General features: G+C 31.3%; 1 protein-coding gene across 1 annotated transcript; it reads right to left on the minus strand.

The window, feature by feature from the left end:
• Positions 1 to 1,539: 1,539 nt before the first annotated feature.
• Positions 1,540 to 13,794, minus strand: LOC143078620 (uncharacterized). The gene is made up of 9 exons (XM_076253473.1): positions 13,783 to 13,794; positions 13,303 to 13,389; positions 11,294 to 11,650; positions 9,405 to 9,617; positions 7,122 to 7,327; positions 6,285 to 6,666; positions 5,927 to 6,079; positions 2,166 to 2,417; positions 1,540 to 1,605 (listed from the first exon to the last, which is right to left on the minus strand). Exons 1-9 carry the CDS (start codon positions 13,792 to 13,794, stop codon positions 1,540 to 1,542), a joined length of 1,728 nt encoding a protein of 575 aa, XP_076109588.1.
• Between the last annotated feature and the right edge of the window lie 8,943 nt (positions 13,795 to 22,737).

The raw sequence follows: 22,737 nt of genomic DNA on the forward strand, positions 1-22,737 counted from the left end.
ACATCAAAACCAAATACATGAATTTGGGATAGACAAGTACCGTGACACGTCTTATCGCAATGTGAATTTACACTCAAAAATAAGAGAAAGCAAACGACACAACGTTATAATGTAATACACACAGAAACGAACTATAATATAACAATGACCATATTCCTGACTTGGTACAGGGCATTTTTAAAGGAAAAAATGGTGGGTTGAACCTGGTTTTGTGGCATGTACAAAATTTTAAATAGGAGCACATTATCTGTGATTGTTTCATTTCCATTCTTTATCATTTGTCTTACCTTGAAAATTTAGCCTTCAATTTGAAGCAAACAGCACCAGCAATCACTATGATAACAACTACTGAAACTGTTATTATTGGAATCACAATCATCATGATATCTAAAAACAAAATTAGAGAAACTATTTAACATACATGAATAAAGACACTTCAATGGTTTCTGTTTCGCATCCACTAAATTTCATTTTCAAGCACATTAGAAGAGTAGTGTATTTAGAAATATATGTGATTAGAAAAATAATGGTAAATATTCGACACAAAATCTTGCTGTATTATATTATTCAAATCATTCGTGTATAAAAAAAAAGTGAGATTGGTGTTAACTACAAATTCAAATTTTGAACAAAGCAGCGCAACGCTGTAAGAACTGTAACTTTATTAGCTTTGCTATTCTCTATCATGTAAGTACTTAATTGCATTTAATAGATTAATATCAACCAAAATATATTCAGTATGAACTTCAATTCGTTTTCAAATATAAAAGGTTAAGCTTAAAGGCTAAAAGATGTTTAAAACTAAAAAAAACTTAAAAATTTCACGTATGTGCTTTATTTGTTGTATTTCTGTAAATATCGACAATGCATTTTTCAATGGGTACTTATTTTACACCAATTTAAAACTTTTATAATGAAGTTTTGAAAAAATATATATCCTCGAATGGAAAGTTCATATCCTTTCTTTTTTTCAAAGGTCAAAATATATGGCTGTGTAACCCGAATAATCCAGTCGTTATATTACGATCACTTCGATCACTGGAGGACAATGACCGTAAGGGGGCGCTGTAATTATTCGAGTTAAGGGCTGTGCGGCATATTTTCAACGTTAATATGCACCGAACGTAAACCTACACTTAAATTCGGAACTACCCCTACCTTGAATTAGGATTTCCACAGATATAAATATGACAATATGCATATGCATAGTTACTGGTAACATTCTATCTGAGCATTCTATGTTATGTCTCTACGAGGTGAAACATAGAGATCGTAACTGGGAAGCAGTACGTCAATAAAATTAATTATCTATGACTATAATATATCTCCTCAAAAGAGGCGTTGTTTGAGAAACAGCTGTATTTACAAATGGCAACCTTCTATATATAATCTATTATACAGTAACACAAGTTCATGTTCTTGTATTTGAGATACATTGTTGGTTTAAACGCCTACGTTGCTATATTATTGGAAAGTTGTTAAATAAATGTTTATTTTAGAGCTGTGACGAATATCATATATGTTACCAAGAAGATAATTTTATTTACCTTTTGTGTCTTTTGTGTATTTTGTAGTTTCGTTCTTTTCTGAAGATTCTTCCGCAATCTAAATATAAAAAAATATTACACATATATAAAATTTCTTATTATTTCATTAAACTAATGACAAATTATATTCAAATACAATGCCCAAGATACTGGATGAATACGAGTTAATACATTGTTCAAGTTTGCTCTAAGGACAGTTCTGCCTTTGTTTCTTATTGGCGTTGTATGTTCTTTCATGTACAATAATTGTTTGACGCTTGCCTTTGTTACTTATCGGCGTTGTATGTTCTTTAATGTACAATAGTTGTTATTCCGCTATCTTGTATAAAACGTTTTTGTTTTGCATATAGAGAATTTTGTATAATTGGCAGATCGCATAAAACCCCTGTCAAATTTATGCAATGAGTCATAATTTGATGGAAATATTGTACATTTCATTTTTTGACATTCTCAAATTGAAAAAAATAAACAATAAGAAATCGGAATATTAGAACGGAAAACTATATCTAATTCTATAACAAAAACTGACCTGTGTTAAATCAATTAAACTCCTTTGGTAAACAGGTGTACATGTATATGATGTAGCGTATGACTGTTAAACAATAAGAAGAACCTTACCAGTGTTATACACGTTTGTGTTGTTGCATTACATGAATACTGAAGATCATCGTAAATAATTATTCTGATTTCCTCCCCAAAGTTCTGGCCATCATATGATAAGCTGATGTCGTATCCATCTGACAAAACTGCATTATCGGTTGATCTCTTCTTCCTTGACGCTGGTATGTCCAGAGTTATCATGAATGAGTTTCTGTATGTGGCTAAAACAATGTCTTCGCCAGATGTATAGAGCACATCGTTTTGTAATATCTAAAATTAATTAAAAAACTAAAATAAAAAGGACCATAGATTCAAGAAGAAGGGACTATAAATCAAAATCTTTAACAAATTACCGGTGTCCAACTCTGCGAAAACAACCAATTAGAATGTAAATTCTGACATGTTACGTAGAGCACCACAAAGATATATCAAGTGATAGTTCCGGCCTGAGAAGATCAAGTTTTCTAATCCTATTAATTTACCAATAAATTTAAGCCCCAAACATGGTTTAATCCATCCTTTGCATTTCAAATTTGAATATGCGAAGCATTATCAATTTACCGAATGATATACTTTAGATATTCACAATATATAAACCAGATATCAATATAATTTTGCCTCCCTTTCTTGATTTATGTCTACTAATTCACAACAATTGATTTAAATTCCTATGTTTCCTCATCATTACACTGTTATTCAATTTTCACTTTGTTGTTAAGCCAATTTGATATAAAGTATGCAAAATTTCTGGTCGAAATTTTAATGTGTTTTAGCTTTTGATTTAGCTTTTTATAACCGACATTCTGTTTGGAATTGTCTTAGGAGTTTGTTATTTTTGTTGTTTTACTTTTTATTATATATAGCATTGTTATATCTGTAACGTAATATTATACTGGCTTTAATTACAAATAAGATCATATCAGGAACTGCTTGTTTTAGGGAAATTATATCAACCTTGTGTATGGTAACAGATATAAGACATTAGAAATATTCTTTTTAGATTGAAGGTATTTTTCTCATCTTGTAACATTGGTTGAAAATTCAAGACAGAATTTCTATACTATATTCTCAACTTAGCTATTGAATGATATACCTCAAAATGTCTACGCTTGCACCATACAGATGTAGAGAGAAATTCTCCTATTATATTTGTTGTTTTACATGAACGAGATCTGAGTTTACATGCACCATTAAGTGGAAGAATGACATCAGTGGGTGGTTTCGATATATCAAAAGAGCAGTCATCACCAATAAATCCTCTGTCACATTTGCAAACACCTGAAATTAATAATTTTTGAGTAAAACACAATTTATTCAAACATCTGTTCATAAAAACTTTGTTAAAACCATTCGACTTTAGATGTGTTCATCATTGTTTATAAAAAAAAACTTGTAAAAACGTTTAGCAGAATCGTCTTATAAGCATCCTTCCGGAGCACTTGTGATATACCCCGTTTTTTTGTGGTTCGTGTTGCTCAGTCTGTAGTTTTCTTAGTAGTTTTTCGTTTGATCGTATTGTCGTGTTTTGACAAGGCATTGTCATTTTGTCGTCAACTAATAAATTGATACTCCTTTGGTATCTTTAGTTTCTTTTTTAAAGGATTGCGGATTTTTTTTTTGTGAGCAATGCACTTTCAAATTTATTGCATGATATCCGGATACATCTATGACAAATCCTACGTACACAAGGTTAATTTTAACAAACATGTCGAACATATCTAATCTGGAAATATTTTTTTGTCGGTGACATAATAAAAGTTGTGTATGCTCCTTAATTTCACAATTTATTTTTATTTGTTCATCCTGTTTCACCTTAATTCATAAGATGCCAAGAGGTGATTTCTCTAACCGATATAAGATTAAGCTTGATTAATTCTTGTTACCTGATTTACAAATTCCAATATTACTACAGTTGTTTTTGCATAATGTACTTGAAAAATATTCTAACAGTGTTTGTGATCCGTCACTGGACTTTTCTGTGTACAGATTTTCAGTTTTCACTAGCTCTGTCATAACGCTTGTTGCCATAGTATATATTGTGTCCGTTAGAAAAGTCGTATCACCTGCAATCTGCAAGTATTTCAACAACAAAAAACAGTAAAACAAATAATTAAAAGATTATAGAGATATCAACCACATATTCAAATCTTCCAAAAACATCGGAAACCTGAGAGTATTCTGTGTATTTATTCACAGTTAATACAAAACATGGAACAATGCATATTTAACAACTTGTCCACTAAAACTACTGAGTGAGATTTAATCAGATTTAACCAAAATTAGCACAATGCTCATAAGAGTATCAAATTTTGATAAGGTGTCTAATGACTCCGCTTACCAATCAACATGTATAAAATAATACAGGGCAAAGTGCAAGTTTCATCTAATTTCTTTAAAAAAAAAATTATAATATTGAATACAATGTAACTTTGACAGACAAACATGAGTAACGAGAAAAGATTTTCAAATGAATTAACGTAGCTGATTACTTTTTTTGTGGTTTTGCCAACTATCTTGAAAAAAGATAGAATCATGAACACTTCCAAACCCACAAAAAATCAGTGACATAAGATTTGCAAATGAGTTAATTCGGCTTAAATTGTGAGTTGACTTCTTATTGGAGCAAATGCTCTTTAATGGTGATTTTTACGAGTTTTGTCGTGTTGCCTGTTTTCCTTAACACTATAGAAGATAAATGGCAAAATTGATAAGCATGACAAGATCTACAATAATTTCATAATTTTCTGCAATCGTTAATCGACGTTTTATATGAGGTTATATTGCCCAAAAAGTAATTTTATTAAAGTATTTGCCAAAAAGTGATCTTGTTTTATCACTTTGTGTATTGTGCCAATTAATAATAAAAAAATAGGAGAATCGGTACCCAGAAAAAATAATAATCAATACAATATCCTTTTTTGTCATGAATTATATTCTAGTCTACGTTGTTTGCGAGTTTCGATTGTTGACGATGCACATATGCTAAGGCTTTTCTACTTCAGTAACATATTACCTTAGCTGTACTTGTCAAAACTTTTAGGAATTTTGGATCCACAATGCTTTTCAACGTCGTACTTTATTTGGCATTTTTAACTTTTGTTTATTCGAGCGTCACTGAGAGTCTTTTGTAGACGAAACGTGCGTCTGGTGCAAATAGAAAATTCAATACTGGTATCTATGATGAGTTTGTTTATAGACCAAGGTGAATGAGAAATAAAGGTTCTTGGGAGCCTCTTGTTTAACTGACCTTACAAAAAGCCTTATGGAGTATATAAAAGTTATTTAGATATAAACCTTGAACATGTTATTACCCAACCATTGTCTTAATTATGATTTTAATCTTGCGTTATATATATATGTATAGTTTTATAGATGATCAGAAGATTGATCATTATACAAACGAAAGACAAAAGCATTTGATAATAAATACGGTTTACCTGAGACAAAATGATTATGAACATGAAATTCAAACTTTAAATAAGGAGTTGAATTTGTTTCTCAAACAAGGCATTACACTAAAACTGTAATGTATTGTGTCTAACGTGTATGTTTTTGTGGTTCTGGTATATATGCTGAGTTGATCATCGCATGCTCAAATCACAGCAAATGAAACGTTATTGAGTGGAAGACAGCAACAAAAAAAATAAAGATTTGTTTCAAGAACTCTAAAAATACTTTATTATTAATGAAATGTGGTCATTGCATTATTGTTTACTGCTTGTAGGAACATTTCATGTTTATTATGCACCCAATGTTTTATTCAATAAAAAGTGAAATACCTCTATGTCTTTGACACACGCTTCTATGAACTTTGCGTCAGGTACATCAACATAGCCTTTATACATATCTTTTTGTAGTGCTTCACTTATGTTGTGAGTACATATATTATATGCTCTTTCTGAAGTCCAGCCATTTCGAAAAGTTTGAGGAGGCTGTAATAAAAAGATTCATTAAACAATGCCATATCTAACAGAAGTTTCTATTTTAGACACAATTTCAAACTTTTTAGAAAATTTGCAGTTGAATAGTGCTGATGTGTCATGATACCTTATTGTTGTAATACAACACAAACTGTTGATGAACTATCTTTGCTGGTATTTTTATTCTATTTAAAGCTAGAAGAAAAAAAATGTTTACCTCTATATGTGTATCGTTAACATCATTACTGTAAGTTAATGGCTGAAAATCTACGAAGTCATCATTATCACTTAAAATCTGTCTGTTTGACAAATCTACAGCTCGTCTCCTTCTTTGAGATTGTGAACAACGCGTATAATGAACGTATGCACTGGATGAACTTTGCGACTCTGAACATTGCTCATTGATTTGTGTCAAATTACAATGTCCATTTGATGATTGTGAACTGCCGCGTTGTTGTTCACATGCACAAAATGTCCCTAAGTTAGGATTATTTGCATTGTTGTCAACAGTCACAATCGGGTCATGGGAATCATTGCATGTTTTGAGGAAATCTGGTTCTGTAACAAATAGTTGTTCTTCATTCATCTCTTCTGTGATCCTATAACGAAAGTTAGACAGTTTTAATTAAGATACGTACCTTAAAGTGATGAAGTTTAAATACTTTATATGACGTATAGTTGGTGACATTGTTGTATGAGTGAATGTATATTATCGATTTTTTGTCCATAAAAGAAATATCGATTTCGACCCCACCGCATCTCGTACCAATTTTAAACATGTTTAAAGTCATAGATATTTTTGATTGGAAACTCTATAGACATCAACCTTGTAAATTGAAACACAAATTGATTTAAAACTAGGGTTGAAAGAAACCGCAGTATGTCAATAGATATTACATGTACGTTTCTGTTGTTGTTTAAAGTCTGTAAAGGTTTATAGAGCTGCGATAATTTGAAATGGCAGACATTATATTAACAACAATTTTTGTCCGTGAATATTAGGCAGCGTAATATTCTGTGCATTAATTGCGATACATTATATATAAGTTATTACTTCCAGGAATCTGCAAATTTCTGTTCATCAGTAACTTGTCCTTTTCCACGGAGTGTGAAGTCATCTGATGGATCTTTTGTTGTACTAGGAACTCCACACAAACCTTTTGCTGTATTTATGTCTTCTACAGATGGTTTGATAGAAATCTCACTTATGAACCGCCTAGCTATTGAGAATCTTATTTCAGTTGCAATTGGTAAGATGATCTGAATAGGGAATGTTAAAACAGTTGAATATACAAAGCATCTTAAAAATATGCAGGTTAAGTTGTAAACTAATGAGCTAGTGTTATTGATTTAACGTGAAATACGCGTTAGATAGCTACTTAACATTTGTCCAGCAATTGTAGTTTAAGGATTACAATAGAGGCTGAATGAAAATCCTCTAAAAGATAACGAGAAATTAGTGTATGGGAATTAGGAAAATTGATTTTGAATTCAACATCTTATAATACATCGAATGTGAAGATATTATAACATGGAATGCAGAACAGAATTATAGTTACGACAAAGGGAAAGGATATGTGAGCATATGTGACTAGCATTTTATACCGGTAAACCAAGACATAGTTGCGTCCGTGAATCGTTCGACGACATAACTGAATTTTAACACGAAATAACCTTGTTCAAAAGATTCATAATAAACAACAACAAAAATATTACCACATATATAATTACGCTTATTAATTCCACTTTGCAGAGGCGGTGTGAAAGCATGTTTCATTGCATGAAACGCACAATGAAAACAAAGATCAGAATGTTTTGTTTAAGTTTTTTATTACTGTAGCTTGATGGGAATGTGGGATTTGAAAGACTGTTTAAAAGGGTTTCACCGACAATCATTTGTTTTAGGAGAGAATAGTTGTCCACTCAAAATCGAAATATGCCCGTGGGTAAAAATGTGCTCATATAGACAGTTTGCTCCACAGCTGTAGTGATAACAATTCCAGCATGTCTGATAGACATCAAGATATTTTTATCAAATAAGCATCTTTTTTCTGAATTCGTGATAGACTTAAGAACTGATAATATTTAAAGAAGAAAGTATAATTAAGCCATGTTGGTGCATTAAATTATATTTGTTTTTTGATTTGAATAAAGGCAAAATTAGTATACCGTTGTTCGAAATTCATAAATCGCTTGAGAAAAAAATAAACCAGGGTTACAAACTAAAACTGAAGTAAACGCATATAAGAGGAAAACTACGACCCAACAGAAACACAACATTAAAAATGTAGCACATACAGAAACGAACTATAATAAAACAATGGCCATTTTCCTGACTTGTTATAGGACATTTTAAGATAGAAAAAAATGGTGGGTTGAACCTGGTTTTGTGGCATACCAAACCTCCCGCTTTTATGGCAATGTTAAATTCTTACGTTTGCAAATAAAACAGTAAAAATACTTATTTTAGGTCTCTTCATCAATATTACGCTACGAACATAACACGAATTTTAAATTAGAAATAAAGAAAATCATATGAATATTCATTACTATGATTTGAATATAATATCTTTTGTGTTTTAGATGTAACAAATACAACATACAGGCATATATGCAAAAAAGTGATAAGACCGGATTAAAATATTCCTAATAAAACCGTTAACATAATTTTGAACGATTTTATAAATTCGCCAGCAAAACTGCATAAACAGTCCAACCTATAATTGATGGATATTTTTTTATTTTTTTTTTGGATACAACACTTTTATTCCCTAATTCGTCATAAAAAGGGATACTATATACAAGATAGATACTAACATTTAAAATATGATTTTTTTCAATCATTATTGAAAGTGAAATTGTCAGTCGCCATGGGTCAATTTAGTCAAAAGAAGCAAATGGACATTCATGATGAATTATTCACTTGCAAGTGAATAATTCTATTTCAATGAATCCGTATCAATGTGAACTTCAATGTAACCCGAAATAAAGATGAATAAGGCATGTATGGTGCGTGTTCAGTTATTTGAAGAAAGATAATTTCAACATTGAAAGCGAAACAAAAGTAAATCCTTCGATTGACTGATTCGATCCACAAAATTACCATTGAAGGTCTTAGGATGTCAACTCTATAGTTAATTAGATAGCGTCTAAATAATACACACGAAACAATGCTACAAAGTATTGAGACCATGTCCTGTAAATTGGAAATTTTGTAGAGTTTTCATTATTTGGATAAATGTAACATAATGATAAATGTTATAAATCAAATATGAAAATTTGGGTCAAATCGGTGAACATTAATTTGACAGCTAGTGCCCCTTTAAACTAAAGGTACCTTGTAGTCATCATTGGTATGAATGACTGTCATCTCATTCTTATCACAAGATGTCAGTGATACAACAGGTTGCTGAAGTAAATGTTTTTCTCTTCTTGAGATTTTCTCACATGTACGTAAAACAAATAGTGAACATTTGCTTCTTATTGCTATTCCACATAGACATGATGCACCAACTAATCCAGAACCACAACTGGTAAATAATGCATGTACCTGAAAAAGTAAGGTATACTTTGAAATAATTTAGAAAATGAATGTAAGATGACACAAATATAATCATGATAATGTTACTGCTGTAACTGATAGAGATGAAATATTTAGGATATTTTTTCCTTTTTTTATGCATAGATGTATAAAAGAAATATTAAGAATTAACACAATATTTAGAATTTTAAACGAACATATTTTGTAAAAGTGGGTTTTAAAAAATGAGTATATACTGCAATGTTATTATTCTATGTTGGCATACTCTCATATTATTTGAAATAAAAAGATTACAAAAGATTTGTTTTGGTGTCAAATGCTTTATGCTCAACACACTTAAACAAGCTTGCTACTGAATACGACTAGAAAATGTAAATATGTAACATATGTATGACTGATGCTTACTTTTGATTCATTATCATCCGTTTGATCTGCGGGTACTTATTGACCAATAATTTGAAAGTTCAACAAAGTACATATTTTTTTAGGCTTAAAAGCAGATTGTGCATGTCTTATTTCAGGAAAATTGGTATCCACGAATTAAATGAATCCACAGTAGTACAAAACAATAGGGTTATCTCAAATCCTATGTTTGGTAATAAACTCATCATAGATACAAGGATTTAAATTACAGAAGACTCATCAGTGACTGCTGTTTGTTTGAAGGTCGTTTTTTTACCTGTGTGTTATCAGTTTGTTGTCAGTTTGTTGTCGACTTATGAGCGTTCCTAACTAAGTTATCACAGAAAACAAATTCCTAACCACAAACTATCCTAGTGTTGCTTTCTTATTAAAATTATAGTACTATAACATATCAAAACTGAAAGTAAACAAAGCACTTACTATATATGGACCAATGTCATTTCTGTACAGAACAAATTCGCCTACTCCCATATAATCATAGTGTTTCCCATCAAAAGTTCTGAAATGTGGATCGTTGTATGACTGACATAATCTGTTTTTCAACAAAATATCTTTATCTTTTACCGTTACCTACAAAACATTTTGTAACTTTTATATCTATTGCAAGATCAGTTACATAAAATATATGTTATATCTGTTTATGTAATTTTGATCGACTGACACAAACAAAACAAAAACCTCCAATACAATGATTTTATTCTGTATAAAATACAACAGCTATGAAAGCATGTGCAATGCATGATAATTTTAAATCAACGGATAAAAGACCCTGACGAAATTAACTCTCTATGTCATGGTTGTAGCATAAAAATTAACTTATAAGTATTTGATGCATCTTTTTATAATCATATAGGATGTCAAAGAGTTGATCGGCGTTTCATATAAAATGTGCTTTTATCAACCCATTCACGCCCCCTCCCCCCCCCCAAAAAAAACAAAAATGAAGCATTGAAGTTTTACATGTCCTAAATAGAACACGACTTATGCTTATGCTGATTTTACGAGAGATATATCTGTATCCTGAATTAACTCTAATGTATGCATCTATAAATAATATACTCCCTTGTTGTACGTGTGAAATCTGTCTGATCGATCGAATAAAGTTCCGAAGTTCCTTCAAATGTAAAATTTTTAAGAGGAACTTTTGTGTAAACGTCACATACAAAGCTTTTAATACTCTATTTTTAGTCATCGAAACACAATACAGATACTCTTATATTGCATGTGATTTGAAAACCTAAAATTGACACTAATTCAATTACTCTTATTGGTTCTATATACACATCTTCCCAGATAGCATGATATTTTGAATTGGATGACGTATATAGATGTATATCAGCAAATCTGTTGTTGGTATTGTAGAGACCATCGTTATATCCATACACCTGTAAGGTTTTCTTTTCCATCCAGGTAGAATTGCTAAGATTAATACCGCAAAATTCAGCTTTGATTAAGATATCTCTGTTTACTATGCCATTAATGCAACTCGATGTATCAGCCCATTGACGAATGTAAAAGTTGAGATCACAATTAGATCCATTGCATCCAACAGGAACTGATGAAGTAAAGGTTATGTTAATAGATTCTCCCTCATTTACTGTGTAAGAGTAACTATCCGGCTAAAATAAAATAAAATAAAAATTTCTGTAAAACCAAGATGTCCAATTGAAAAAAGGAAAATCACAAAATTAATGACCTCCGAGGAAAATTCAAAACGGAACATCCGTAATCAAATGGCAAAATCAAATGAATAAAACATATCAAACGAATGGATAACAACTCTCATGTTCCTGACGTTGTACAGGCATTTTCTTATGTAGAAAAAGGTGGATTGAACCTGGTGTTATAGCTAACTAAATCTTTCACTGGTATGACAGTCGCATCAAATTCAATTATAATGACAAGGATGCGTGAACAATCAGAAAAACGTATTAGGTTGAAATGTCAAAATATGAGTACAGCAGTCAACATCATTGTGTTATCATATTAATCGATATAAAACAAACAAATATAACAAAGAAGCACAAAAAAGGAATACATAAAATTAAGCAATCTCATTTATTTTCTTTATTATACGATTTTATTTATTATGTGAAATTCACCCATAAACATGATAAAGGATTGAGCGATTTTAAGTACTGGGACTGAATCTCTACCCTGACAGACACTTAGTTAGATTAACATTAATTTTGACCTAGAATCGCGCGCTTGACGTCAAGCAGGTAAAAAAGAAGTAATTCTGTCGCTCAATGTAAGACGGGATGCATAAGAGTCACGTCAAATGGATATAAAAAAAAACTTAATAAAAGTAAAAATGCATCTATCAAAACTATAACATATTTAGACCATTTGTGATAATAAATATTGACGTGTCTATGATATTGTAATTAAAAATGCAGGGTAAATGCACTTCATGGTATACTTATTTAAGTTTACAGAAAATCAGTTATAACAGTGTATCTTTAGAAGTATTTTTATTCCGAACATTTCTTTTCACTACAACACTTTAAATGTTGGTTACAAATTTACAGGTGTAAAATTGTTACATATACAGTTCAGGATATTTCTGGTATCTATGAAATTAAACATAAGGTAAAATATTTAGAAAGCAGTGAACACTGAAAAATTTGTTTGAATAAATTTTGATTGGGTGGTATGACACCTTTAATAAACTACAAACATAGACATCATTTCGAATGAGTAGCTGAAACTTTTAAATGTATTACAAAATATGTATTACTCATTACGTTTGAGCAAGATATAGATAAAACTGCATAAAAAAAGTTATCAAAGGTACCAGGATTATAATTTAGTACGCTAGACGCGCGTTTTGTCTACATAAGACTCATCAGTGACGCTCATGTCAAAATATTTATAAAGCCAAAGAAGTAAAAAGTTGAAGACACTTTATTCGAGTTACTAAGGTATAAATCATAAAACATGTCCAAAACAAGAACGCGTTTCCAGTACACGGATGCCTCACTCGCACTATCATTTTCTATGTTCAGTGGACCGTCAAATTGGGATAAAAACTCTAATTTAGCATTATAATTACAAAGATCATATCATAGGGAACATATGTACTAAGTTTCATGTTGATTGGACTTCAACTTCATCAAAAAACCACCTTGTCCAAAAACTTTAACCTGAAGTGGGACAGACGGACGAACGGACAAACAGACGAACGAACGAACGAACAGACGCGCAGACGAGAAAACGTAATGCCCCATTACTATTGTAGGTAGGGCATAAAAAATGAATATTTTCTTACATAAAATCCTGCCTTAAAAATAGGGCTATACAGATAGGGGCCTGGTGTTGACTGTTTTGAATTTCTCATTCTGATAGCACATTTAACCTGCAAATATAAATATTTAAAATGAAGCAACATTTTTGATATCATTGGATCAGCGATTTTTTGGAAACTTTTTAATATATTCATGTCGCAATATTTGAGAGTGTAAACATATAATGTAAACCAAATATATTTGCAAGCAAGTAGAAAACTAAACGTGCATTAAAACAGAGCACATATGTGGAACAAGAATCTTCTCATAAAAGATTGCGGAAATAAATCACCGCGAAGTTGGATAAACAGAACTTATAAAAAAATTGGTATACATTATATTACTTCTCGTTTTATCTACGTGTACTATCGATATACCATAGTCTTCACTTCTGTTTTGGCGGTCCTAAATCTTCAAACACAAATCTAGTATGGTCTGGTTTTTCACTGTGTTTGTCTTATTACCCATAATGTCATTTTTACTGAGTGTAGATTCAAATAGAAGTGAGTTCAAGCATAACCTGATACGCTAATATTTCATTTAAAAATGTGTTTTGAAAAGGCCCCGTTATGTATTATTAAAAACATGCATCATCCTCATTTTTCTTAGACAAATATAATGGTTTTTGAGGCATATTTATCTAATAGCAGGGTTTAAGGGCATATGATACAGTTTAGATCCCATGATGAATTTTTTCCGAAAAATTTGCAACAGGCTATTTTTAAACCAAGCAATTTAAATATGTAATAAAAACTATACATTCATGTGCTACTTTAAGAGATAAAAGGGGTTGAAATTTTGGACATTTACTCCCAAATTTCGTATTTTTTTTACATACTGTCCTCATCAGATAAACACAAGCGAACTCTTTTTCAAGTTAAATCAGATTATGTCATGAAAAATAGTCGAAAAAAACATCTACTCCCGGTATGTCACAGTTTGACGTCGCGAAACTAACATTCTATGTTAGCAACGTCATTACACGCCCTGTACCTGTATCGTATGCCCTTAAACCTTTTCGACTTCGAATCTGTTTTTGGCTTTTCCAAAAGGTCCTTCATAATTAATCACACCTAACCTAATGAAGACATAATTTTAAATGTGTTGCTAAAAGAAAAAAATATCTTTTATGAAATAGATAAAGTATGATATTTTTGTAAAAATATTCAAACATTATTGACACAAATATATACCTCCATATTCATCTTGTATTTACCATGCCATTCCGTCGAATTTAGACCAATACTATCAGTAATATCCTTGAACAACAAGTGTTTATTGATCTTAACAACATCTCCACTTATTAACCAGTAGACATCGTAGCCATACGTTCCATTCGAATGGTCCTCAAATTCACACTTAAATAGTAGAATTAAACTATGCGTTTGGTCATAATTAGGTTCAGGAACAGTTTCAACTTCTGTTAACATAGCTTTCACCTTCACCGATACGCTCTCTGTTGGAAAGTTAGCTGGAAAAGTCACGATAAATGGGTAAATTAAACATAACAGACTGCTTCAATATTTTCTGATTTTCTTTTGCTTATTTTCAATTGAAGTAGTTTTAAAAATTGTCAAAACAATCTTGTGTCTAAACATTAATTTCTCATTTGAACTTTCGTATGAGACATGTATCATAACATTAACAGTACCAATTTTACTGCACCAGATACGCATTTTGACAATTAGTTTATCTTGACTGATGCCTGAGGGCATATATTTGAAAGTTCAAAACCTAAACAAAACATCACTTTTCCAAATTGAAAGGAAAATAAAAACCTCCGGGTAAAATAGAAAGAGTAACAATTAAATAATCTGATTCGCATGATCTACACATTTTTATATTTGAGCAGACGAAACGCGTATGGTGCAAATATAAAATTTCAATCCTGGTTTCTATGATGAATTTATTTACTACCACTGGGTCGATGCCTCTGCTAGTGGAGTTTTTATTCCCCGAGGGTATCACAAGCCCAGTAGTCAGCACTTCTGTGTTGACATGATTTATCATTGATACGGTCATACTTATAAATTAACTATTTACAAAACTTTAATTTTTGAAATAATTAGGTTTTTCTACCTCAGAAATAGATTACCATTAGAGATACTTTATTTTTTTAAAATACGTTGATCTACATGCGTCATCCTGATATTCCAGAAATCGCAATTATAATTCACGCATGTGTGTCTATTTTTCAAAAATTGCAATGATAAATCTACGCATGAATTTCTGAATTTGCGGTATGTAATTTGATAATTTATCTCCTTTTAAATTCTTCTAATTAAACTTACTGCTGCAACCTGGGTAATAGCCTGTTTCTGAAGTCATGCCGTCTGGGCATTTTACTGGTCCACTTCCTACAGAGAGTATATTTTGTATCAAATTACTGATTTCTTGCTGATTATGTTTTAAAGTTATACTCTAACGAAATGCAATGTTTAAGTCATCTGGTAAACAATAATTTTAGAGCTAAATTAAGCTAACTTTGAATAATTCAGATGATTATGATTGAAGATTTTTATCATATGAACAGCTTTAATTTTTACATGCTTAGCAGGAAAGGACGACAAAATATATGATGAATATGAATATGTGCAAAGTAGACTAACAAGCGGATTAAGATTATGTATGTGCTAATTTTAAGATTTAGAGTGGCATGCACATGATATAAATATGATGAAATTAGATGTTAAGCACACGACTGTTCAATGCTATTATCTAAAGCTAAAATATTTCAAAGATCTTTACCTTGTTCATCATTTCGTAAAATTGTAAGTTTAAAAAAAATAAAAGTATAAATACCGACCTCTGAGGAAAATTCAAAATGGAATATCCCTAATAAAATGCCAAAATCAAAATCTCATACACGTTAAACATGTTAAACTAGTGGACACGAACACAAACATTTATAATAGCACAGTCACATAATAACGCGATTTATAAGTACAGGGCCACTCATTTGTATCACAGAAAGATAAAAAGGCATAAAGAGAAAAGTAAAATCACAAAAATACTGAACTCAAAGAACATTAGCACATTAGCAAAAACGAAAAACAAGAAGACAAACATTATCATAGAACAATAACACAATGACGGGACGAATAGGTACAGAGCCACGAGATATGTATCAAAGAAACAAAAAAAGCATAATTATATAGATCATGTAGATGTCTAATAGATATCACAAAAAAGAACAAAATCTGTATAGTTTGCTGTTCAGTGAATGCCAAGGCTCCGTTTTGAAGACCGTACCTTGACCTTTAATGGTTTACTTTATGAATTTTGACTTGGATGGAGAGTTGTCTCATTGGCAATCATACCACATCTTCCTATATCTATGAACAGTAAAAGTAATATTCATTTAGACAAATACAAGAATTATATAAAGGACTTTGGATAATTTCATTTCCCGTACCGGAAAACAAAAACAACGTCATGATATGGTTTAGGTGGTATTGTTTATATCCTTGTTAAAAGTCATAAAATATTTGTGACAGCTCTTGTAAATTATTCTCAGAATGAATTATATACTAGAACTGCGGGTCGCAGGAAGGTGTATATCAGAAATGTTATTAACTTTTACATTAAGCCATTAACGAAATTGTCCCTTATTTTAACCGACAGTCATCAATATATTCTTGATATGTAGTAGTTATTATAAAATAATGTGATTGTAAAATCTGAATAAAGAAAAATGACAATATTACTGTTTATATCATGAATCAAAATATAAAGAAAGAATGTGTTTCGCATTTTGTAAACTAAACGGTGGCTACAAATACATTACCAAAACAATATGATGAATTAGCTGGTGTTGGTCGTAGATAATATACATTGTAATCATCACAGTTCCTTATTACAATATGAACTGACTCTTCGCAAACACTTTTATTTGTCTGCATGCATGCTTCTGCAGTAGTTTTGCCGTCCGCAAATTTTGGCAAAGTTCCTACAATAACGTTTATACATGTTTATACGATCTGTACTCTGAAATCAATATGATCTTTGATCAGTGGGCTATATGCATAACAAAAATACCCAAACTTTGCCTGTTTTTTTCGTAGTAACCGTTATGGCAAAAGTTATCCAGACCCTATATATTTTTATTACGTTTTTATTTAATTTGAATCTTATGCAACGTTTGGGCTTGTATATACGTCTGATAAATGGCTGTTAGCAAAGTGGCTGCTAATGAGTGGTTGGTAGCTCGAGACTTAGTCTTATATGATATAATGTATATGGTTTTTGTTTTGTTATAACACTTTTCAAATAGCATGTGTTGCTCCAAATAAATTATATAATTCATCATCTATAAATATAAATAGGAAACAACTTGGATTAAGAAAAAACACGAGTAAAGGAAACAACATCCGATCATACTTACTTTCTAAAGGGTTTTAAACATGTATGATTTTTTATACAAAAAAAGGTTTTTACAACACATGTTGGTTACAATAAACTTTGACTTTGCATGTAGATGCAATATTTAATTATCGAATAGTTTTCTTCTGTACCATTCAGCCAAAATGGGTTCGTTGTGCCGCAGTACTTTGTTCCAGGTGGTGCAGTAGGCATAGCATCACCATTATCACTGTATACTCTATACCACCCTTCTTCAAGTATGTTATCGCTTATTGGATCTTCTGAAGTCCAATCAACCAAATAGCCAGTCGAACGTTTTTCTGATCTTACCAGCTTTGTGTATTCAATACATGGGTCTACTACAAGGGAATGAAGTTAGAGATTACAAACTACAATAATGTTGTCGGATGCTGTCTGTTGGTCTAAAGAATAGTATCCACAGAGTATACCAAAAAGGAGAAACGCACAAAATAGATTTGAATGATTTCAACATAGTTGAATATGTTTGCCCCTAAAATTGAAGCAGGTGTATCGGTAATATAAAACCAAGTTTTTATTTTCCTTCAACATGTTCAACTTTAATATTAGTTTTATTGGTTGTTTAAACGTTGTTAACATTTCATAAAATTTATTTGTTTCAATTATGGAAAATGAATTTTTTAAGTAACAAAAGGCCATCTTTTACACTTTAGAACCCGATTCATATGATTGATTTTCATCATTAATCTGAATTCGGTATTCACATTTGCAAGTGTTTTCTTATTGCAACCCGAGCGTTGCATTTTTCACAACATCAAATGACACTGATTTTGTAATGTAACCTCTATGTTCATTTACAACATGATGAAATACGTGTATATAACAATTAAAGATAAATGATATGAAATAAAAAGAAAAATTAATTATGAAAAGAAGCGGAAATACTCAAAAATACGTGTATACAAACTCGTGACGCTGTATTTGGCACAACTTTAAGGAATTTGTGGTCATCAATGCTCTTCAACTTCGTACGTTTTTGGCTTTTTCTTTTGCAGACGAAACGCGCGTTAGTTGCAAATATAAAATTCAATCTTTGATAAGTATATTGAAAAGCTTGATATGATTAAATTACATTATAAATACTTTATCTTTTGAAAATAAATTTCATTAAAAAACAACAGTCGTTGATCTACCAACGTCATCCTGATATTCCAGAAATCGCAATTATAAGTTCCACATGTGTGTCCATTTTTCAGAAATTGCAATGATAAATCTACGCATTAATTTCTCAATTTGCAGAATGTAACTTGATAATTTATCTCTTTTAAAAAAATTTCTAATTAAACTTACTGCTGCAACCTGGGTAATAGCCTGTTTCTGAAGTCATGCCGTCTGGGCATTTTACTGGTCCACTTCCTACAGAGAGTATATTTTGTATTATATTACTGATTTCTTGCTGATTATGTTTTAAAGTTATACTCTAACGAAATGCAATGCTTAAGTCATCTGGTAAACAAATATTTTAGAGCTAAATTAAGCTAACTTTGTATAATTAAGATGCTTATAATTGAGGATTGGTATCAAACTAAAACATTCAATTATTACATGTATAAAAGGACGACAACATATATGATGAATATGCATATGTACAAAATAGACTAACAAGCTGAGTCAGAGTTTGTATGTGCCAATTACCAAGTTATCAGTCTGTAGCAATACATGCTATCTTAACCCAAAAACGTACGCATTCTCCCCACAATCGAAGAGTGTTCTGCTTCCATGAGTCAAATGAGATGACTTAAACATTTGGCCGTCTTTCAAATACTCAAATAGAAATAATTTATAGTCTAGTTTATGAAAGTTCATCAGTCTCCTTAAATAAAAAAGGGATAATTCAGAAATTTTAATAGATCGATACGAGTTGGATTTATATGTACATGCACATGACCTTAAATATGATGAAACTTGATGTTAACCACATGACTGTTCATTGCTGTTATTCAAAGTAAAATATTTCAAAGTGCTTTTACTTGTTCTTGAATTCGTAAACATGTAAGTTTGAAACAAGTAAAGGAAGAAAAATAATTTCATTGCTATTACCTTAAAAAAACACAACGTTATGTCGTTTGGTTTAGTTCTCATTTTTTATTTCCTTGTTAGAAAATCATCAAATGTTAGTTAACTCTTTTAAAAAATACTCTCAGAATAAACGATCTTCTGGAACAGCGGATCACAGAAAGGTTTATTTCAGACATGTCATTACCTCATCTAATAAGGCATTACCAAATGGTTCTCAGTTTTTCAGGAAACTGTTTTAAGACAGTCATCAATATATTATTGATGTAATAGTTTCTTATACATGTGATTGTAAAATCCGTTTTAAGAACAGTGACATTATTATCTCTTTATACAATGAATCAAAATATAAAGATTGTTTTTCACATTTTGTAAACTAAACGGCGACTATTATTGTTAAAAACAAATACATTACCAAAACAATAAGAAGAATTAGCTGGTGTTGGTCGTAGGTAATAGACGGAATAACCTACACAGTTTCTTATTACAATATAAACTGACTCTTCACACACACTTTGATTTGTTTGCATGCAGGCTTCTACAGTCATATTTCCGTTCGAAAATTCGGGCAAAGTTCCTACAATAACGTAAATATATGTCAATACGGCTTTTACTCTGGAATCAATATGTTCTTTTAATTACAAAATCTGCTTGTTTTTTTTTTCCGAAAGTAAAACGAACTGCCATTGCTGCGTCTACATTTATACTAACAACTATGCCGTAAGTCATCCAGATATATTTTATTATCATGTTTTTATTTAATTGGAATCGTATGCAATTTTTGGGCTTGTATATATGATTGATAACTGGCTTCTAGGAAAGTGGCTGCTTATTAGTGGTTATGATGTAATGCCTATGGAATATTTTTGTTATAACACTTTTCAAATAGCAAATATTGCTCCAAATCAATTACGAAATTCATAATCTTCAATTACAGAAGTTCAAACGTTCTTGTCTTGAACAGAATATAAAACGGTTACGACTTGGATAATGAAAATAACACGAATTAAGGGAACAACATCTGGGTAAACTTAACTTCCGAAGGATTTTAAAACGCGTCTAAATGTTTAAATCATAGATGCTTACACATTATATATGTTTTTTGTTTCTTTGAGTTGGTTTTTTAATCGTAAATAAAAAATAACCACATTTACAATACATATTGGTTTAAATAAACATTGACTTTGCATTTAGAAGTAAGATTAAATTATCAAATAATTTCTTTTTGTACCATTCAGCCAAAATGGGTTCTTTGTGCCGCAGTGCTTTGTTCCCGGCTGTACAGTAGGCATAGCATCACCATTATCACTGTATACTCTATACCACCCTTCTTCAAGTACGTCATCGCTAATTGGATCTTCTGAAGTCAAATCAACAAAATATCCAGTCGAACGTTTTTCTGATCTTTCCAGTTTTGTGTATTCAACACATGGGTCCGTCATAACTACAAAAGAATGATGTTAAAGATTACATTCTACAACTGAAATACATGTTCAAAAATTATACGATGCTTTCTGTTGGTCTAAAGAATATCATCCATAGGGTAAACCAAAAACGAGGAACGGCAAAACCAGATTTGTTAGATTTCAACATAAATTAATATTTTTGACTCTAAAATGAAAACAGACGAACCGATATTGTGAAAACTTTTTTTTTCAACTTTAAGTTTTATTGGATGTTTGAACATTGTTAACATTTCATAAAATTTATTTGTTTCAATTATGGAAAACATATATTTCAAGTACCAACAATTTACGGTTATCTTTTACACTTAAGAACGAACTCACGAGTCATTTGATCAATTTTCATCAATGATCTGAATTTGGTATATGGATTAACATTTGCACGTGATTTTCTTATAGCCACTTTGTACATAACACTGCTGAATATTTTAACGTAAAGCAGAACCAACAAAAGCCATACAGTTGTTTTGTGTTTTGCGAAGTATCTCATCAGAACAATGTAAAATAAGTCAGAAAGACGTTTGCGGATATCGGTGGTCAATGGTCTGAGTGGTTAAACCATTTTTTCACTAGGCTTTCAACACTAGCTCGAACCCCAAACGCGGCATGTACAATCTTAACGAGGAACGACAGTTTTTTTGACAAATGTTGGTTGTTTGGCCTTCCTCCAACAATGATAAAATTGCCACCAACCAGCTGCGAAATAACCAACAGTGCTAAAAGCAGCGTTTAACACCCAAAACCAATCAGTCAATTTATCAGATAGATTTTGCAAATATCTAGTATACACTTACTGCTCCCATGATAAATCTGCATGTCACTTATAATATACTCCACTCTAGCCTTTGGTCTATGATAGATCCCATTTTCCTTCATTGGATACACGAGGACACTATTTGAGTCTTCCCAATCAGTGGAAGAGTAAAGATTATCCCCGTACACAGCGATGCTCGTCACTGAATACGAGGAATACTTCCAAGACCAAGCTCCTTGTATTTCCTTCAAATCACTTCCATCGAATGAAGTAGATCGTATCATGTTTCCTGCTGTCCAATAAATTCTTTTGCTCACAAAATCTAAAAGAAGAAATTTAAATTGCCATATGATTTTGCTTCACTATAGGGGTACGCTAATGTGCTCCGTATGCAGTATAAAAATATATTGAAAGTTTACAAATTTTCTTCAGGGTTTTCCGTGGTTATAAAAATTTAAAAAAATAAAGTTTCATGTTAAGCGGAATCATCTTCAACTCTTTTAAATCACTTAGGTGTACAGGTAAACTTATTGGCTGGTTTATATGTAAAAATCCGCGTCCGGTATAATTTGATGTAGTGTTTTCATCCATACAAAACACTGTTACTGTCATGATTTTATCATCCTTAATGTTAAAAAAAAAGAAGATATAGTATGATTGCCAATGAGACAACTCTCCACAAGAGACCAAAATGACACAGAAATTTTAAAACAACTATAGGTTACCGTACGGCCTTCAACAATGAGCAAAGCACATACCGCATAGTCAGCTAAAAAGGCACTGAA

This window comes from Mytilus galloprovincialis, chromosome 6, assembly GCF_965363235.1.
Source record: "Mytilus galloprovincialis chromosome 6, xbMytGall1.hap1.1, whole genome shotgun sequence".
In the NCBI taxonomy this organism is placed as follows: Eukaryota; Metazoa; Mollusca; class Bivalvia; order Mytilida; family Mytilidae; genus Mytilus; species Mytilus galloprovincialis.

What these genes read in the sequence shown, in the direction of transcription:
- LOC143078620 (XM_076253473.1), bottom strand. An exon ending in AAATTTGCAGATTCCTGGAA is followed by an intron (nt 6,667 to 7,121) that starts GTAATAACTTAT and finishes CTTTCGTTATAG; the next exon opens with GATCACAGAAGAGATGAATG. An exon ending in TTAACGATACACATATAGAG is followed by an intron (nt 6,080 to 6,284) that starts GTAAACATTTTT and finishes TTTTTATTACAG; the next exon opens with CCTCCTCAAACTTTTCGAAA.